General features: G+C 42.4%; 1 protein-coding gene across 1 annotated transcript in view; it reads left to right on the forward strand.

Annotated features, from left to right (window-relative positions):
- FRAS1 (Fraser extracellular matrix complex subunit 1) overlaps window positions 1–20,640 on the forward strand; it is a 447,420-nt gene that overhangs the window by 301,329 nt on the left and 125,451 nt on the right. Inside the window, exons 29-30 of the mRNA XM_060687010.2 lie at window positions 3,448–3,598; window positions 18,068–18,246. Coding sequence (XP_060542993.2) covers window positions 3,448–3,598; window positions 18,068–18,246 — 330 coding nt within the window. The remainder of the gene's footprint in view (window positions 1–3,447; window positions 3,599–18,067; window positions 18,247–20,640) is intronic.

Raw genomic sequence — 20,640 nt, forward strand, 5'->3', positions numbered from 1 at the left:
CCATCGCTACCTACTCGCCCGAGCCGGTCTGAACCGGGAGCATTTCACCCCTGTTTTAGGGGAATTTTAGCTCGTAAGAACTGGGGAAGTAGCTCAGCTTAACCTTGAAATGGAACCCCTCTAGCAATTTTGTTTCCAAACACCCCGAAAATATATTGTAAAAGAAATAACAGGATATATATTTGATTACAGACAGGTACTGAAAAAACATAGACTGTGACCTTTTCAAGCAATGAGGTGTAGATAAGTCTAGAAGAAAAACATTGTGAAGTCTAAGGCATTCCCCTTTTTAAAAAAATGCATATACTTAGGAATATGTAAAAAAAAAGAGCAGGAAGAGCTAGGAGGTAGGGTTAAACGAGATTAATGTCCAGCATTACGTTGCAATTCAGAAGGATTTATCGCTCAACCCTATATATAAGGATCTATATATAGTCAACTAACTATGAATTAGATTTGAATGTTAGTCAACTAACATTCAAATCTGAATTGGCACCAGATAAGTCAATGGAATTTAAGGGGGGCTGGACTTGAATTGTTTGTGGCAATGTAAGGACTCTAAACTGGTGACACATTTAATCCCACCATCACCCCGGATCTGCCTGGTCTTCTCCTATAAAAGTTTCCTTGATTGTTCAAAATATTTCAACTCTCTCTGATTTCTCCCTTAATACAATAAGGTAACTCTATTGTACAAGGTTGCTTTTAAGCACGATGGATTTCTGAATAGGTTCCCTATTTTCTACTGAGTAAAACAATCTACTTTAATGAGCTCATTGACCTACCATCCCAAGCCTTAAAGAGCATCCAGAAATGTTCCCGATGAGCTCGTTAGGATTCCTTAGCAATTAGAAGCACAGCAAAATTAATTATAATAATAATGATCAAGGACAGGGGTTTAATGGATTTAATCTGCATCCGTGTTTTTTGCAGATTTCCACTGAGTTGTAACTTAAAATAGCCTCTTTGCTCTGGTTACCTTTCACAAGGAGCTATTGGAAAATCTCATGGACAGCTTAACTGAGTCCACAGCTAAGCCAGTTTGCTTAATTTGATTGAATAAGTCACAAAAGTACAGAGTTCAACTCTGAACCACTAGCTGTCCATCTTTGACAACGTAATGATGGAATATAGATGTTTTCAAAGTATCTGGAGAGTCTCCGTCATCCAGGTCATGGTTGTCCCAAAGATGCTTTTTCAAAAGGCAACTGGACTTTTTTTGTTTTTCCCTTCTGGAGAACTGAAGAAGCTTCTGGATGAGAAGCAAAACATCTTCAAGCAAAAAAAAAAAAAGAAAGAAATGAAAAGAAAAGAAAAAAAGAAAAGAAAGTCCAGTTGTCTTTTGAAAAAACATCTTTGGGATATTTTCAAAGATTGCTGGACTCTAAGAGACCCAAAATGGCCTTTTTATTACTTGAACTGGATCCTCAGAAGATCAAGAGCTGACCAGCAATAGAAGGTGACAGAGAAGGTGGGCGTCTCCTCCTGCATTCATTTGAGTTAGATCTTTGAAGAATAATGGTGCTGTCAGGTTTCGGTGTCGTCTCAAATAAATTGCATTTCCAAACAAATAGTCTTTGATGAAATCTTTCATTTATTAAGCACGACAATCTGTCCCCCGACTTTGTCGTAGCCAACACTGACTTCCTGACCCCAAACCTTCCCTTTCCATTCCCCAATTCTCTCGGTCTCATTGGCCATCTTCAAAATCACACTCCCCATATCTACTACTTCAGCTCCCAGGAATGTCCCCCCTCCCATCCCATCTCCTAGGGGATATTATCTTCAGGGAAAATAAGTGGGTGAAAAGTCAAGCGTCCTCTTGCCAGCTGCCCCCTCTTCTCCTCCTTATGTCAGCACTGGAACGAATGTAGTTTGGAGTGCTGACAAAGGTGCCTTGGGAATGGGATCTATGACAATTCGCCACAGCCAACTCTCCACGGCCAACATGCCTTGGCCAATTCACTGCAGGGCACCTCTCCAAACCAACTTGCCAGAGGACAACTCATTGCAAGACAAGATTTATACTAATATCAAAGAAATAGTGGAAAGAAAGGATGCAAAAAGAGGGACAGAATGAAATGTGAATTGCAAAAATTAAAATATTTTTTTTAATTTTTAATTTTTTAATATTTTTTTAAATAATTAAATTAAATTTAATTAAATTAAATAGCCCTGCAGCAAGTTGCCCCCCAGCGAGTTGGGCATGGCGAATTGTCCTGTGGCGAGTTGACCGTGGTGAGTTGGCCGCAGTTGGTTGTGGCAAGTTGTCCCATTCCGTGGGGAATGGGTTGTAGTAACAAAAATCAGGTCCAGTTCCAAACCGAGAGAAAGACGCTGGAAATAAAATGGGAGGCTGATTGGAAAGAAGGTTTATTGATGAGCGGAACCAACAAAAGCATGCAGTTCTGGGACAGCTGACAAATTAGCTTGATGAGTGCAAGGATTTTTATACAGTTTACAGCAGGGGTGTCTAAACTCAAGGCCTAGGGGCCTGATCTGACCCTCAGGGTGCTTAGATCTGACTTACGGCGCCGCCCTGGAAACAGCGAAAGACCAGCCCATGGTGCCTCTGCCAGTGAAAATGGAGCACCGTTTTCACTGGCAGAGTGCTCGGGCCACCACAGGTGCCCCCGACACAAGTGCTCCCGAAGGTCAAACACAACTCTGATGCGGCCCTCAGTGAAATCGAGTTTGACAACCCTGCTTTAAAAGCATTTTGTAATTTTGAGGTTTGCTTTGTGTGCTTTTATTATTTGATTGGTGGTGGGTTAATCCTATTACAGTGATGGCTAACCGTTTCATCACCGAGTGCCGAAAGTGCGCGCATGAGCGCACCCATAATGCAATGCGCGCGCAAATACACACACACCATGCGTGGCATAGGTTCGCCATCATGGTCGTATTATGTCCTAAAGGCCATGTCTTGTCCTTCTTAATCCCATCATCTGGAGCGGAAGATGTTTTGTTCATGAATATAATTGGCCCCGGATTTCTTAATGGGCACAAAATATCCATCTCTAAAGACTTCAGGCATCTGCTGGAGGCTGTTGGGGCTGCTTTCTGCCTTTGTTCTCCTTTGGGGAAATATAAGATTCTGTCTCTTTTAATATTCCCCAAAATGTTTCATTCTCCGGGGGAGGGGGGGGAGAGTTCCCACAGAGCGTAACGTAAAATAAAATTATAGTGCTTGTTTTATCCTGCCTTCTGATTTCTTGCGCCTGACAAGTTCGTAGAAACCAATGCCACCGTAGAGCATTCAATTGGTCTCTGGGTGATGGTATAAATTGCCATCCCTTTGGAAATTCAGCCTGTGCCTTGTTTCAAGATGTCACCTTAAGGTCTGTTCCACAAATACTCAAAAGACTCGGGCTATTCTTATCTTCCAACCTCGCCTCTCATTCATCGCTTCAATTTAACGACTTTATTCATTTTCGATCTTTGCAGAGCAACGGCATTCCCCGCCTGGTTATCAGCTCTACCGTCTGGGTCCCAGAGGGAGGCATGTTGCAAATCACCAAAAGAAATCTGCAAGCCGAGATGTTCGGGGCCAGTGATTCTGCGATCATCTATACAATCAGGGACAAGCCGCAGTATGGTAAGTTGGGAGGTATGGAACCAGAGGTTGTGTTCAGCAGGTTCTGACCAGTTCTGGAGAACTGGTAGCGGAAATTTTGAGTAAATTTGGTCACATTAGCGAATCGTTAGGGAAGGTAAGTGAATCCCACCTCTGGATATATACATATACCCTTAATAGGTTAAAAAAAAAGCGATAGATAATTAAAGTAATGAGTTACATTGAACCATCCCTCTAAAATTGTATGCCACTCAATCCTTTGCATAAGAGAAAGATGCTATATGCCAGGGGTGTCAAACTCGATTTCATTGAGGGCCACATCAGGGTTGTGTTTGACCTCGGGGGGCCGTGGTGGATGTGGCTGGGGTGGGCATGGCCACCTCAATGTCACTTGTGTTGGGGGCACCTGTGGTGGCCAAGTGCTAAGGGAGGACTTCCCTCAGACCCTCCCTCACTCTCATTATATCCATCCATCCTTCCTTCCTTCCTTCCTCCCTCCCTCCCTCCCTCCCTCCCTCCCTCCCTCCCTCCCTTCCCTTCCCTTCCCTTCCCTCTTCATTCTCCTTTCTTCTTCCTTCCCCTCTTTCCTTATTTTTCCTTCCTTGCTCTATTCCAATCTTCCCTTCTTTTTCTTTATCTTCCCTCTTTCCCTTTCTCCTTTCCTGTCTCTTCTTGCATGCTCATATGCAAAAGGGGAAACATTTCTCCTTTTGTTTTGTTTTTAGCTTGTTTTGCTAGCCCTCTGCCAGTGAAAACGGACCCAGGGAGGTCCCGCAGGCCAGATCTAAGCACCTCACAGGCCGGATTCGGCCCGTGGGCCTTGTGTTTGACACCCCTGCTATATGCCATAACTTTTCCATCTCATTGCCTCTTATGTGATCAGACGCTGTCAGCCTAATTTACAGATCCCCCACTCCCAGATTCTAAACTCTGACTAGGTTGTTCAAACTCAATTCTGGTGGCATCATCTTGAGACCTTGTGTAACATGTCAAAATCTCACCAATTGCAGTGTTTCAATTGTATAATTTTTGGAAAGGAATTATTTATTTATTTATTTATTTATTTATTAGATTTCTATACCGCCCTACTCCCGAAGGACTCAGGGCGGTGCACAGCCAAACAATAAAAACACATACAATACAAAATTTAAAAAATAGAATAAAATCAAATTAAATAATTTTGGCCCCAACAAATTTAAAACCCCACACTTTTAAAACCAATTTAAAATTGAATATATAAATACTAAAAGATATTTAAAATTTTAAAAATCTTTTATAAAAGAGGGGGAAAATTAGGCCAGGCCGGCCTGGTGAAATAGTAAGGTCTTTAAGGCGCGGCGGAAGGTTTTTAAATTCCAATTATGGAATTTGGAGTTCATGGGTCCAGTTCAAGATTTGCCTTTTGATGCTGCGATTGAGCAGAAAAATCCTCCCATTGTTCTTCCTGTTTTTACTGAGCTTGAAGAAGGAAATTACATCAGAGGCGGTATTCAGCCGGTTCGTGCCAGTTCGTGCGAACTGGTAGCGGAGATTGCGGGGGGGGCGCCCACCCGCCTTGGCTTTATTTCATCCTATTTCGGCACGTTTTCTAGGATGGGTGAATGTGCGGAAGGCGCGCAAGCGAGCAAAGCGCATGCACGGAAGGCGGGCACATGCGCGGAAGGCGCACGCAGCGAGCGTGCACGTGGCAAACTGGTGGTAAGAATATTAGAAACCCACCGCTGACTTACATGTATTTATTTAATTCAGTTTCAAGGTTGCCCAGCTCCTTAATAATTGTCTCCTCTGGACAATTTATAGCTGAAAGAAAGAATAGAGGGACAACTGATAGAAGACAGCATACTAACAATTAAAACAAAACAAAACAATGGGAACTCTGCAACCATCCTGTCCCAAGCACTGGCAGAACCAACAAGTTTCCCAAGATTTTTCTGAACGTCATTAGGGTTGAAATTACATGAATCTCTGGGGGAAGGTTTCATAGAATCAGAGAAATCGTCCAAGCCAAATTTCCTTAAAATTTGGTAGAGGATTTTGAAAGCTTTTCACAAGCCCAGCTTAATGACGGCCTCAAGCTGGATTTGAGAATAGGTCACCATTCTGTGAGCTGCTGAGAGTCCATAGCAGTTTATAGAAAGGTAATCTGGAAAGACTATATTGCCTATAATTATAATGATAGAAAGTCCCTCCCTATATACAAACGTATGCGTGCCCTTGTATCGCTATGTGCCTTGGAAAGGAACATTTCTTCTGCACGTTTTTCACTTAAGTCGCAAAGAACTCTTCCAGATTTAAGAAAAACAAACGAACCTTACGTGACCAGAGTTTACAGTTCCAAGGAAATGGCCTAGAAAAACAAGCATTAGACGTAATGGTATTCCATACAAGCTAAGCACTTCGGTGTTTGATGTATATTTGTTTGTAGCTGATAAAATACTTTTTGAATGCAGAGTGTGCAGGGAAGGGTGCTTTAAAAAGGGTGTTATTGAAAACATCTTTGGTATTGTCAAGAGGGGGTGATGACGGCGGTCGCTCTGCTTATTAATTTGCGTTAGAGAGATTAATGCAGACCAGGGGTGTCAAACTCGATTTCATTGAGGGCCGCATCAAGGTTGTGTTTGGCCTCAGGGGGCTAGGATGGGTGTGGCTGGGGTGGGTGTGGCCAGTTCGACGTCACTCGTGTCAGGGGCACCTTTGGTGGCCCGAGCGCTCTACCAGCGAAAATGGAGTCCCGAGCTGCGAGCTGTTTCCAGGGTAGCCCTGTGGGCCAGATCTAAGCACCCCGTGGGCCGGATCTGGCCCCTGGGCCTTGAGTTTGACACCCCTGATGTAGATGACAAGACACAGGTTATCCTTGACTTAAGACCATAGTTGGAACCAGAAATTTCTATGCTGAAACAAGATAAGTGAGCTGTGCCTCATTTTACAACCTATTTTTTTTTTACTGCAGATCACTGCAGTTGTTAAGTGAATCATTTAAGTTGTTCAGCGAATCTGGCTTTCCCTGTTGATTTTGCTTGTTTGAAACTCGCTGGGAAGGTCCCAAACGATGATCACATGACACCCAGGGTGCTGTGATTGTCTTAAATACCTGCTGGTTGCCAAGCACCCAAATTTTGATCATGTGCCTCTGAGGAGGTTGCAGCGGTTGTAAGTGGAAAGACTGGTTGTAAGTCATTTTTTTTTCAGTGCCACTGTAACTTATCGAATGGTTATCAGTCAAGGAATACCTGTATTTTATTTTCAGAGAATTCTCATTACTTGCAGGGGGAGCTTGGTGGCTCAGTGGTTAAGATATTGGGCTTAAAGTCAGAAGCTCGGGTTAGAGACCCGAGCTCCGTGTGATGGGGTGAGCTCCCTTCCTCGCCTCAGCTCCTGCCAACCTAGCAGTTTGAAAGCCCGCAAATGCAAGTCGATAAATAGGTACCACTTCAGGATGGGACGGTAAAAGTGCTCCATTACATCATGCTGGCCATGACCACAGAAATGTCTTTGGACAGCTTAGTGGCCTTGAAACGGAGATGAGTACTACCCCGTATAGTAAAATCTGCAGGGATTACTCGTACCTTTTCTTCTTTCTGAAGGTATAATTTCTCTGGTGGTATCTTCTCAAAGATCTATTCAGCACCAAACTGATGACAAAAACCAGAAATTATTCCTTCAGGATGGGAGAAAATAAGTCACCTCACTCCCCTCATCTTAGAAATTACCAGAAATTGATATTTGTATAATACGGTCTCTCTAGACCTAAAATTAAATCAACATTAGGGAAGCACAGAAAGCCGAAATGTTTCTGGGTAATCTTCCGTATCTATTTCTCTCATTTTCAGGCTCGCTCAATACCCAGAAGATATTTCGAAGTCTTTAGACAAGGGCAATTAAATCCATCAATAGTTTTTTCTTTTTTGTATCTTTGCCTACCTCATTTGAGTTGAGAGTGGTAGATGTTGGGTGCTAAAGTAAAATGCCCCAACTTCTTTATTAATTGGCCCTATTTATAGCCACTGCAATAGAGCAGACTTTTAGCATTTTTTGATACCTCCGTAAACCATCCAATAAAGAGTTTGAGGATGTAATAAATAAAAATCAAACTCACGGTGCAAAGCAGCACAATAAAACATTCCTTAATACGCAAATCAAACAAAATAAAGATGAGCCATCACCAGTTAACGCATCAAAAAAAATATAACAGAATCAATAAAAGGTTTGGTGATACTTCATACTCCAAATATTTTCTGAGTGAATTCTGATTTTAATGACCTATAGCAGTCATTTCTCAATCTTGGCAACTTTGAGATCTGGGGACTTTTAACTCCCAGAATTCGGTCTGACCTAAGCGTAGCTCATAAAATTGTCTGCCACAATGTCCTTCCTGTCAATGACTACTTCAGCTTCAACCACAACAATACCCGAGCAAATAATAGATACAAACTCAAGGTAAACCGTTCCAAACTGAAATGCACTACCTGACTCTGTGGTTTCTTCCCCAAACCCCCAAAGGTTTAACCTTAACCTGTCTACTGGTGACCTCACCCCCTTCCTAAGAGGTCTGTAAGGGGCGTGCATAAGTGTGTGTGTGTGTATCAAATTTATATTTGCTGATAAAGAAATAAAGGGAGACTAGTATAGATCTATTTCAAGCTATTTAGCTCTCATCAGCTAGCCATTTCCTTACTAGGATTCGAACTTGGGCTGCCTGCATATTAGGCAGTTGTATTAACCTCTGAGACACAAGTTCTCCTCCCTTTATCAGATGAGCCAGGGGAGAGATTAAGTGTTTTTCTGTCGAAGCACCCAATATGGGAGGTATGCAAGTTTTGGTGTATTTGGGTCTTTTCCCGTGTAAGGTTGAGAGTATCTTGGCGACGTTTCGACGAGGTCTCACTCGTCATCTTCAGGCTGGTGTCTTCGGCTTCATGCTTTTTCCTCACACAAGCACAAGCACGAAGCCGAAGACACCAGCCTGAAGATGACGAGTGAGACCTCGTCGAAAGGTCGCCAAGATACTCTCAGTCTTACACGGGAAAAGACCCGAATACACCAAAACTTGCATATATGTATGTATGTATGTATGTATGTACACACACAGGTACATGTATGTATGTATGCTCATCTCCATTTCAAAACTGAAAAGCCAAAGGTGGTCCCTATTTTTTTACTTGCATTTTTTACGTGCTTTCGAACTGCTAGGTTGGCAGAAGGTGTATGTATGCAAGTATATGTATATAGCATGTGTACTGTATATATATAGCATGTGTATACTGTATGTCTGTTATCTTTGTGTATGGGTAGATATATATTTTCTTTTTGAGAGCAGGCAACGGAATTTCATTTTTAATCTGTGCCAGTGTGCTCACAGTAAAACATGACAATAAAGGCTATCTTACCTTGTTGCAGACGCAGACGTGTCACTAGCTGGCAACATGGAAGCGCCTCCCATTGGCTGAGACTTGACAGCTCAGCCGGCGGGAGAAATAAGCAGGCGCTATTGGCTGCTCCTTTCGACAGCTGCTATATAAATAGCAGCCGTGACTGAAAGTTGTTGTGTTGCCATTCTAGTTTGTTCTAGTTGCCTGTTAGCTATTGTTCCCAATAAAAGGGTTTCCTTTTAACGCCGTCTCGCCTCAGTTCCTACTTCATTCTCCCGACTAGAACATACCTTACTTTACCTCATCTTATCTCATCTCATCTCATCTCATCTCATCTTATATCTCCTCTCATCTCAAATATATCTCATATCTCATCTTATATCTCATCTCATGTCATGTCAAAGGAGAAACCAGATTCAATTAACAGCTGTGTTACTAATTAATACCAATACACCAGGGGTGGGTTCTACTTACCTTTACTACCGGTTTACAACGGGATCGCATGCATGATCACACACCTTGCTTCTACCCATGCACAGATCATTGATGATGACATCCAGGCCGGTGGGTGGGGCCTCCCACTGGTTTTACTACCGGTTCTTGTGAACCAGTCCGAACCGAAGGCAACCCACCTCTGCTACACACCCATTCATATATATACATATATGGACATCATAGTCTTTTTAAGAATTTTGTAAAGTAAGATTTGCCCAAGATCAGTCTGGAAACGTTACGACTGAACAGGGTAACCTTTCCGAACCAGTATTGTTTATATAGTGGCCACACAACCTTCATCATCCCCAGCAGTTAGAGACAGAAAGTCTCTGTGGGAGAACCAAAATTAACCTCATTTAAAGGAATCAAACATGTACCTGGAGGGAATCCTAGAAATGTGACATCTCCTAGGGTTGTTTAATTTGCCTTTTTTTAGATGCTAAGACTAGGCTGATGGTTGTCAATGGATACCTTTTTGGCAAGCTAGCTTATCTTATCTAAAAGAGTCCTTTAATTAAAGGAATCCAATTAAAGGAAAATTGAAGTTGGCATGCAAGAAAGCACAGCGTAACCCTCCTCGATGATTTTTATTAACGAGAATATCCTTGGACCTACACAAACTCAGTAAAGCAAGGGTGTGAAAAACTACAGATTATGGCGCTTAACTTCCTTTTCTGTATGCCCCAGAATCTTTTAGATGGGTGAGACATTTCTGGATCTTGTTTGTTTACTTGCTTGTTTAGGAAGATGAGCTAAAGGAACCAAAAAATGTCTTAAATTCTCAACCTCTTGGTCTGGTGACTTATTTCTTAACCTTTTCTTGTTTTGTTTTTTTTAAAAAGCGGTGCTTTTCTTTATCACTAGAGAATAGAATAGAATAGAATAGAATAGAATAGAATAGAATAGAATAGAATAGAATAGAATAGAATAGAAAATAGAAAATAGAAAATAGAAAATAGAAAATAGAATAGAAAATAGGATTAGAATAGAAAATAGGATTAGAATAGAATAGAATAGAATAGAATAGAATAGAATAGAATAGAATAGAATAGAATAGAACAGAACAGAACAGAACAGAACAGAATAGAATTCTTTATTGGCCAAGTGTGATTGGACACACAAGGAATTTGTCTTTGGTGCATATGCTCTCAGTGTACATAAAAAGAAAAGATACGTTCATCAAGAATTGTAAGGTACAACACTTAATGATAGTCATAGGGTACAAATAAGCAATCAGGAAACAATATCAATATAAATCGTAAGGATACAAGCAACAAAGTTACAGTCATAAGGGGAAGGAGATGGGTGATGGGAACAATGAGAAGATTAATAGTAGTGCAGACTTAGTAAATGGTTTAACAGTGTTGAGGGAATTATTTGTTTAGCAGAGTGATGGCATTCGGGAAAAAACTTCCTGTATCTAGTAGTTCTGGTGTGCAGTGCCCTATAGCGTCGTTTTGAGGGTAGGAGTTAAAATAGTTTATGTCCAGGATGCGAGGGGTCTGTAGATATTTTCACAGCCCTCTTTTTGACTCGTGCAGTATACAGGTCCTCAATGGAAGGCAGGTTGGTAGCCATTGTTTTTTCTGCAGTTCTAATTATCCTCTGAAGTCTGTGTCTGTATTGTTGGGTTGCAGAACCAAACCATATAGAGGGAGCTATACACTACTTTAGTGCTCTTGCTCCCCCTACTGATGACAAAAAGAGCTGCAGTTTATTTGAGGGAAATTTTGTTATGACTAAACTCCATTAAAAAAATTTAAAAAATAAAGTAGAATAAAACAAAAATAAAGAGGAGGGAAACATGAGGATATCCTGCTCATTTTTGCAACCCTGGAAATGATCTACAATGCACAGTACAATTTTTTAAGCCCGCCTCAGAGCGTGCACACTCATGAAATAGTATTCTGAGGCATCCTTGGTGCTCTCTGAGCTTGGTTGTTTTCTTGCAGACATTTCATAACCAAACTAGGTAACGTCATCAGTGGTAGTAGGGAGTGGGTTTTGTTCTCTATTTATATTCTAGAGCAGGGGTTTCAAACTCAATTTCATTAAGGGCCACATCAGGGTTGTGTTTGACCTCTGGGGGCCAGGGTGGGTGTGGCCAGCTCGACATCACTCCTGTCGGGGGTGCCTATGATGGCCCGAGCACTCTGCCAGTGAAAACGGGCTCCTGAGCTCCGTTTTTGGCTGTGACGGCCTCCTGCAACCCTCTGCCAGCGAAAACGGAGCTCAGGAGAGCCGCGGGTGGCCCTCCCGAGTTCCATTTTTACTTGCAAAGGCACTGTGGGCTGGTCCTTCGCTGTTTCTAGGGCAGCCCCACAAGCCAGATTTAAGTATCCCACGGGTCGGATCTGTCCCCTGGACCTTGAGTTTGACACCCTTGTACTAGAGCAGGAGTGTCAAAGTTGCGTCGTCATGGCGAGGTCATGTGACGTATCGGGACTTTTCCTCCCTTCGCTAAACTGGGCAGGGGCGGAGCCAGCACCTGACGCATCTGGCCCACGGGCCGCAAGTTTAACACCCCTGTTCTAGAGGCTTGTCCTATTGGTGTGGGTCTTTGATTGGACTGTTTACTGTTAACTTGTTTGACAGTTCCTTGATTGGGGTATTGTTTACTTCTTGATTGTTGGCGGAGGTGGGTTTCAGCAGGTTCTGACCAGTTCTGGAGAACCGGTAGCGGAAATTTTGAGTAGTTCGGAGAACCGGTAGCAAAAATTCTGACTGGCCCCGCCCCCATCTATTCTCTGCCTCCCAAGTCCCAGCTGATTTATTTTTTATTTATTTATTTATTTGTTTCCATTTCTATACCGCCCTTCTCCAATAGGACTCAGGGCGGTGAACAGACAAAGTAAAAAACAGAACATACAAAATTTAAAAGCAGTTTAAAATAATTAAATATTTTGGCCGTAAATTAAAACAACCCAATTTAAAATCAATTTAAAATTTAACTCAAGCCAGCCCAGCTAGTTGAAATAAATAGGTTTTCAGGGCCCGACAAAAAATCCGGAGGTCTGTTATTGTACGTATCTCTGGGGGGAGGTTGTTCCAGAGGGTGGGCGCCGCCACAGAGAAGGCTCTCCCCCTGGGGGTCGCCAGCCGACATTGTTTGGCGGACGGCACCCTGAGGAGGCCCACTCTGTGCAAGCGTGCTGGCCAGTGGGAGGCTATTGGTGGCAGAAGGCGGTCTCGTAAATACCCCGGCCCTAAGCCATGATCAGGAGGAAATGGAGATTTTACAATATCCTTCCCCTGCCACGCCCACCAGGCCATGCCACACCCACCAAGCCACACCCACAGAACCGGTAGTAAAAATTTTTGAAACCCACCACTGATTGTTGGTCTGATGTTAATAGGTAATCTTAAAAATAGATGCATGGGTGGCTGTAGTTCTCTGTGCACCGGAATCCTTCCCATAGAGAGAAAGAATTGCCTCTTGCTCTTCTGTAAGGCAGATGATGGAATGATCCACATAAACCAAAGATTGCTTCGAAGCAGCTTACAGATTGTCAGTCTCAAATCAGCTTTAAAGCACAGAAGTTGGGCAGATCATTGGAAATAGCACCGGCAGATTCTCATAAAGCATTGCCAGAAGGGAAACAATTGCATCCAGGATCCCACTTAATGCTAAGATCAGGCTCCAGACTGTTTTAACAGCCTCAGTCAAGGAAGAGAATGAAGACTGAATGACTGGGCCATTCCCAGGAGATCCATTCTAGGCTTATAAAAAAGCTAGGAAGACCGCGGGAAGCTGAGCTGTACAGTTGCTGCAGTGTGTAAAAGGGGATTGTGATTTAAGTACAGATACTACGACTGTCAACTCTGAAGCTGGCCTGGCTGAGGCCATCTTGGAGGCTTCAGAGCTGCCACAGTGGTCCTGAGGGATAGGGAGGGGGGAATAGAGATAGCTGGGGTTTTGTAGCCAAAACAAAATAGTTTCCTCTGAGAACCAAGGACGTTCCCACAGGTGGCTGAAAGTTTCCAAGCAATCGGAAAGCACTTTGATTGGACCATGTGACTGATTGTTTGGGAAAGGGGGAAAAAACTTTACTTTTAATTAGGTGAAAACCACGGGAAGCTTTAGAGTCGGTTTTCACCAGTCTGTGCCAATATGGTACATCCAATAAAACTGTTCTTTGAGGAAACTGCTTGCCTCTGAGTTTGTTTGTTTGTTTGTTTGTTTGTTTGTTTGTTTGTTTGTTTGTTTGTTTGTTTATTTATTTATTTATTTATTTATTTATTTATTTATTTATTTATCTATCTATCTATCTATCTATCAAATTTCTATACCGCCCTACTCCCGGAGGACTCAGGGCGGTGAACAGCCAAGATAAAATACAGATAATACAAACATTAAAAGTCCATTAAAATTATTAAATATTTTGGCCGAAAACAAATTTAAAACACCCAATTTGTAAAACAAATTAAACAATTTAAAATTTAAAAGGGAGAGTTAGGCCAGGCCAGCCTGCTGAAATAAAAATGTTTTGAGAGCACGACGAAACGTGCACAGATCCGGGATCCTCCGTATCTCCGGGGGGAGCTCGTTCCAGATGGTAGGTGCCCCCACAGAGAAGGCTCTCCCCCTGGGGGCCGACGGCACCCTGAGAAGCCCCTCTCTATGGGAGCGTACTGGTCAGTGAGAGGCTATTGGTAGCAGAAGGCAGTCTCGTAAATACCCCAGTCCGATGCCATGGAGCGCTCTAAAGGTGGTAACCAAAACCTTGAAGCGCACCCGGAAGACCACCGGGAGCCAGTGCAGCAGTTCTGTTTGCTATGGGTGTATTATTTGGAACTCTGACAACTACAGCATCAGCTGTGTGGCCTGGGCAGAGGAGAAGTTCCTTACTTCTGTTTCATATTTTCTACAAGAATTTCTGTGGAAAAGTAACTTCTTGTCCCTAGTTACTTTCTTCACACGTTCCAGAAACACAAAGAAGAGATAGGACAACTCTGAATTGCTATGTCAGGCGTCCCTCAGCAAGTCCTTTTTAATAGCCAGGCCCAATAGTGAGCTTGCTTGGGTTATTATTTATGATTGGGTTATTATTTATGATCAGTGCTGATTCATTGAATCAATGAATAAGAGAGTTGGAAGGGACTTTAGAGGTCTTCTAGTCCAACTCCTGCTCAGGCAGGAAAAACTATACTATTTCAGACAAATGGTTGTCCAATCTCTTCTTGAAAACTTCCAATGTTGGAGGAAAGTCGTTCAACTGATGAATTGTTCTAATTGTCAGGAAATTTCTCCTTAGTTTTAGGTTGCGTCTCTCCTTGATTAGTTGGGCTGCCATGTTTTAGCTCGTGTGCTTTTAATTGCCTTCTACTTACTTTTTAAGAGAATAACAAAATTGGAAAGGCTCTTGGAGGTCTTCTATTCCATCCCTGTCTCAAGCAGGAGACCTTGTACCATTTCAGACAAGTGGTTGTCCAATCTCATCTTATAAAACCGTCACAATTTCTGGAGGCAAGCAGTTCCACTGATTAATTGTTCTAACTGTCAGGGAATTTCTCCTTAGTTCTAGGTTGCTTCTCTCCTTGATTACCGTATTTTTCAGACTATAAGACACACTTTTTTGTCTCCCAAAAGGGGGCAAAAATGTCTGTGTGTCTTATAGACCGAATATTGCCAAAGCCTTGCCCACCTGCCAGTCATTTTTTGGCCTCCGCATGTCCTGTTTTTGGGCCTTCTTTCGGCCTTTTTCAGACCTTTTTTGGCCCACTTTTAAGGCTTTTCTTGGCCCGTTTTGGGGGGCTTTTTTTGGCCCATTTTGAGGCCTTTCCTGGGTCATTTTTTAGGCTTTTTTCATGCCGAAAAAAACCTCAAAAATGGGCCAAAAGAGTCTTTAAAAGGGCCAAAAAGCCTAAAAAACAGGCCCCCCAAAAAGCCTCAAAAATGGCCCCAAAAAGCCTCGAAAATGGTCTGAAAAAAGCTGAAAAAACAGGCCGAAAAAAGCCACAAAAATGGGCTGCAAAAAGCTCCCCAAATGGGCCAAAAAAAGCTACAGAAACAGGCCGAAAAAGAACCTGGAAAAGGGCTGAAAAAAGGCCCGAAAAAAGGGAGGCCAAAAACTTTATTTGTTGTTTTTCTCTTCTAAATTTAGGTGCGTCTTATAGTCAAGTGCCTCTAATAGTCTGAAAAATACAATAGTTCCCATTCATTGCTTCTTGTCCTGCCCTCAGGTGCTTTGGAAAATAGCTTGACTCCCTCTTCTTTGTGGCAACCCCTGAGATATTGGAACACTGCTATCATGTCTCCCCTGGTCCTTCTTTTCATTAAACTAGACATACCTAACTCCAGCAACTTTGCCTGTTATCTACATGAAACCTAGCGTTATATAGCAAATGCTCAGTAGGTAAATATGAACTAGTCAATAAATTTCACCCATTTTACCTCCCATGCCTGTTCTAAGAATGCCATGAAGAGGAAGAGAATTATGCTTCTATATTAAATTTTTTGAAGGTCTGGTGATAGATACACATATTCTTAATAGGTAAAAAAATGAAGAGATAGATCATTAAATAAATGAATTACAATGAACTGTCGCTGTAAAATTGTATGCCACTCAGTCCTTTGCATAAGAGAATAACCGTTCGAGAACTTTGAATGGTCATTTAATGAATGGTTGTAAGGACTACATCTATTGCAATACTAGACTTATCTGGAATCGTTGTGGGAAAAAGAGGTTCAAACAAGTCCAAGAAATTCCATCTTAATGAATGTAATTCATAATATGTAAATAATAATAATAATAATAATAATAATGTTAATAATAGAACAGAACAACAGAACAAAACAGAACAGAACAATAACTTTATTGTCACTTTGAATGTACACCAGAGGTGAAATGCAGCCAGTTCTATCTGGCTCGGGCGAACTGGTAGCGCCGGCGGTGGGAGGTTCCGCCTACCCGCCCGGACGTCATCACGTCCCGTTTCTGACCCTCAGCGCATTCGCAGAAGGGTCTGTGCATCCGTGGAGGAGGTGCGCGTGCTCATATTTGCAAATCGGTAGCGAAGGTAAGTGGATTTCACCCCTGATGTACAGTAATCGGCATACCTGTACATTAAAATGAAATTTCATTGCATGCAGCTCTCAAAGGGTCCACCTCCAATAATTGAATCAATAATTGAAGCTAGGAATAATTGAAGCTCCTTCATCAGTTTCCAAGATGTCTTGACTATAACTTGAGGTTCTCCTGTTGGGGTTCGTAATTGCCTGGAACCAACCCTCTAAATATTTATTGCTCAGACTCGATGTTTCTTGATACTCTCAAAGCGCAGTTTAGTGGCTGCTGCATGAATGAGAGTTGGAGAGAAACATAAAGAGGAAGAAGAGTTATCCGTTATCTGCCAGAAAACTTTGGTGTGTGAGGTTATTTAATTGAGATGTATGCGTTTTACATAATTCAGGCGTTCGGTATTAAGCCCCCTCCGGGAACTGATTTGTCAAGAGCACAAATCATAGAGACAAAACAGTCATATCCAGACTGTCAGGGTAATAGAATCTGTAACTCCGGTGTCAAAACAGATTAAAAGCAGGAATCCCATTTTAGCCCAGAGGATTTCTGGAGGCAGCAACATGAATACTTTTTTTTTTTTTATTGAAAAGTTTTATAAAAAATACAAACATTCCCCCCCCTTTCCTCTTCCCCCCCACCCCCCTCGCGACATGAATACTGAAGCTCACTATGACTGCTATTTTGATCCGAATGACTGTGGAGAGCGGTCCAAATGTCTCTTAAAAACGTTCGGGTTTTATAAAGCTTCTAAGATGCATCGGATTCTTCTTCTGGGAGATTTGCAGTGGAAGATATTGAGAGAAAAAACTAAATAAGGAAACAAAAAATGACCCATGGAGGCTGACAGCCACCTTACTCATGGTAGATGCTACCAGGGAAAGGTGACTTCTTTGAAACAGGACATTCTTCTTATTTTGGAAAATCTGGGGTTGAAGATTCACAACTATATATCAATGGAAAGATAATTTAATCAAGAATGTAATGCAATAGCTTTTATGAAGGATTTGCTATTAGAATAGCAGTTACAGCATAAAGAAGAAAAGGGAAACACATAGAAAAAAATGAGATATATAAAAATGGTCACCATAGAAAAAAAACGAGATATACAAAAATTATCACCATGTCAGTTAATACTTAGTTGGGTAAACTTTAGCATGAATTACGGCCTTACAACCTCTTCCCATAGAGTGAACCAAGTCTTTTAGTTCTGCAGCTGTTATGTGAAACCAAGATTGAATGATAGCTTCTATTAACTGGGTTTTATTGCTGGGTCGCTTCTGACTAACAAGTTTGTTTAGTCGGCTCCATAGATTTTCAATTAAGGTATGGGCTATTCCCAGGCCATTCCAGCAGTGGAATAGGATTATCTTGAAACTCTAAAAAAAAGTGTTATTAGCCATCAAACCTCAAAAATACACTTTTCCCAAAAGGTTTCCACAATTTTGGCCACTACTATAAGTCTAAGTGCTATTGCTATTGCTATTAGGATCCTTCACATCACAAAGTCATAATTTTAGCGGTCCGTCAAAGTATCAACATTTTGAAAACTCCTAACTTTCACCTCCTCAAAGTGTCCTCCTGACTTTTGCTCTGCGCTTTCCTAGGTGAAGTGGTGTTTCTGGTTCCCATGCCCGCCGATGATTCTGGATTAGGATGGCAGCCTTTGGCCAATGGAGGTAGAGCCACCCCAACAACCACGTTCACCCAACAGGACATCAACGAAGGTGTCATTTGGTACAGGCACTCTGGAGCCGAGACGGAGAGTGACTCATTCCGCTTCCAGGTACGTTACACCATCGTTAAGTGTAACAAGTGCTTTAATTTGGTCTTATTTTATAATGCCTTAGTAAGACCACACCGAGAGTACTGCATCCAGTTCTGATCGCCACGATGTTAAAAAGACGTTGAGACTCTAGAAAGAGAGCGCAGAGAAGAGCAACAAAGATGATGAGGGGATTGGAGGCTAAAACATAGGAAGAACGGTTGCAGAAATTGGGTACAATTCAATGCACACTGATGATGTCTCCTTGAATGGTGATGAAACATTTGCAACCAAATTGCGAAGTTTGGAGCTCAGCCCAGGAATTGGGTATGTCTACTTCAGGGGTGTCAAACCCAAGGCCCCGGGGCCAGATGTGGCCCTCAGGGTGCTTAGATCTTTTTTTAAAAAAGTTTTTTATTTTTTATCAACGTATTCAAATGTACAGTCTTTTGTCCATCATTAATCATTATTCATTCATCTTCTTTTTTAACTTCCATTGGCTATTTAGTTGTTCGGGTCTGCTCTTCTACCATCTCCTTCCTTTATTTTAATACAACCTTTCCTTTTCTTCCCTTCTCTCTCCTCTTCTGTTTCTTTCTACTTTCCTCGTTCCTCCTCTCCTTCCCTTTTCTACTTCCTCTCCTAGGGTGCTTAGATCTGACCAGTGGTGAAATCCAATTTTTTTTACTACTGGTTCTATGAGCGTGGCTTGGTGGGCATGGTGTGGGTTGGTGGGTATGGCTTGGTGACGTAGCAGGGGAAGGATACGGCAAATTCTCTATTCCCACCCCGCTCCTGGGGGAAGGATATTGCAAAATCTCCATTCCCTCCCCACTCCTGGGGGAAGGATATTGCAAAATCTCCATTCCCGCCCCACTCTGGGGCCAGCCAGAGGTGGTATTTGCTGGTTTTCCGAACTGCTCAAAATTTCCGCTACCGGTTCTTCAGAACCTGTCAGAGCCTGCTGGATTTCACCCCTGGATCAGACCCTCAGGGCCACCCTGAAAACAGTGAAGGACTGGCCTGTGGTGCCTCTGCCAGTGGAAACAGAGCCCTCCCGGCCCTCCCAAGCTCCGTTTTCACTGGCAGAGGGTTGCAGGAGGCAGTCGCAGCCAAAAATGGAGCTCAGGAGCCTGTTTTCTCTGGCAGGGCGCTCAGGCCACCATAGGCGTCCCCAACATTAAGTGATGTCGAGCTGGCCATGCCTACCCTGGCCATGCCCCCCCAGGTCAAAGACAACCCTGATCCAGCCCTCAATGAAATTGAGTTTGACACCCCTGGTCTAGTTTAATGAAAAGGACCAGGGGTGACATGACAGCAATATTTCAATATTTGAAGGGCTGCTATAAAGAAGAAATAGGTCAACCTATTTTCCAAAGCATCTGAGGGTAGAGCAAGAAGCAATGGGTGGAAACTAATCAAGGAGAGAAGCAACCTAGAACTAAGGAGAACTTTCCTGACAGTTACTGCAGAACAATTACTCAGACTTGCCTCCAGAAGTTGTGGGTGCTCGCTCCATCACTGGAGATTTTTAATAAGAGTTTGGACAACCATTTGTCTGAAGTGATGTAGGGTTTCCTTCTTGAGCAGGGGGTTGGACTAGAAGACCTCCAAGATCCCTTCCAACTCTGTTATTCTGTTGCTCTGTTAACTGCAGAACTGCTGAGATTTCTTTTTTGTGTAGAAGTCGCCCTCAGAAACAGCACAACATGACAGGAACCCATAAAAGTGCAAAAATTGGGTTTGTCTCCTCAGAAACATCCTCTTTTCTCAGAAAGTTTAATCTGGCTTGTACCTCCAGCATGTTGTATGTTTGCTTTCCCTGTCATTCTGGCACTGAGGGGGCAATTAAGGTAATTTCTGAGGTAATTAGCATAGATAATAAAGAGCTAATATAGAAGAGCTAGATGTTGAGCCAGATCCTTTTAAAATTAATAGCTGCGTTGCGGTGTGCATTTTTTTTCAGTTCGCAGCATGATGGAAGGGAAGGTTGCAGTTTGGGCTTTCCTGAAGAACTATCTTGCGACTGGGAAAATAATTACATACTTAAACTTTTGTTTATGCGTGTCTGTGTAGAGAGTTGGAGAAAAGCTGTGCGCAGCTGTACAGGTAATCCTCAACTTACAACCGCAACTGAGCCCAAATATATTGCTGTTAAGCAAGGCAGTTGTTAAGTGAGTTTTGCCCCATTTTAGGATTGTCACCGTTGTTAAGCGAATCACTGCAGTTGTTAAATTAGTAAACACGACTGTTTAGTGAATCTGGCTTCAGTGGGGAAGCCAGATTCACTAAACAGCCGTGTTTACTAATTTAACAATTGCAGTGATTCGCTTAACAACGGTGACAGGTTACAAAAGGAGATCACATGACCCCGGGATCTTGCAACCATTGCCAGTTACCAAGCCCCCAAATGTT

This window comes from Pantherophis guttatus, chromosome 8 (assembly GCF_059756535.1).
Source record: "Pantherophis guttatus breed Tessera chromosome 8, ASM5975653v1, whole genome shotgun sequence".
In the NCBI taxonomy this organism is placed as follows: domain Eukaryota; kingdom Metazoa; phylum Chordata; class Lepidosauria; order Squamata; family Colubridae; genus Pantherophis; species Pantherophis guttatus.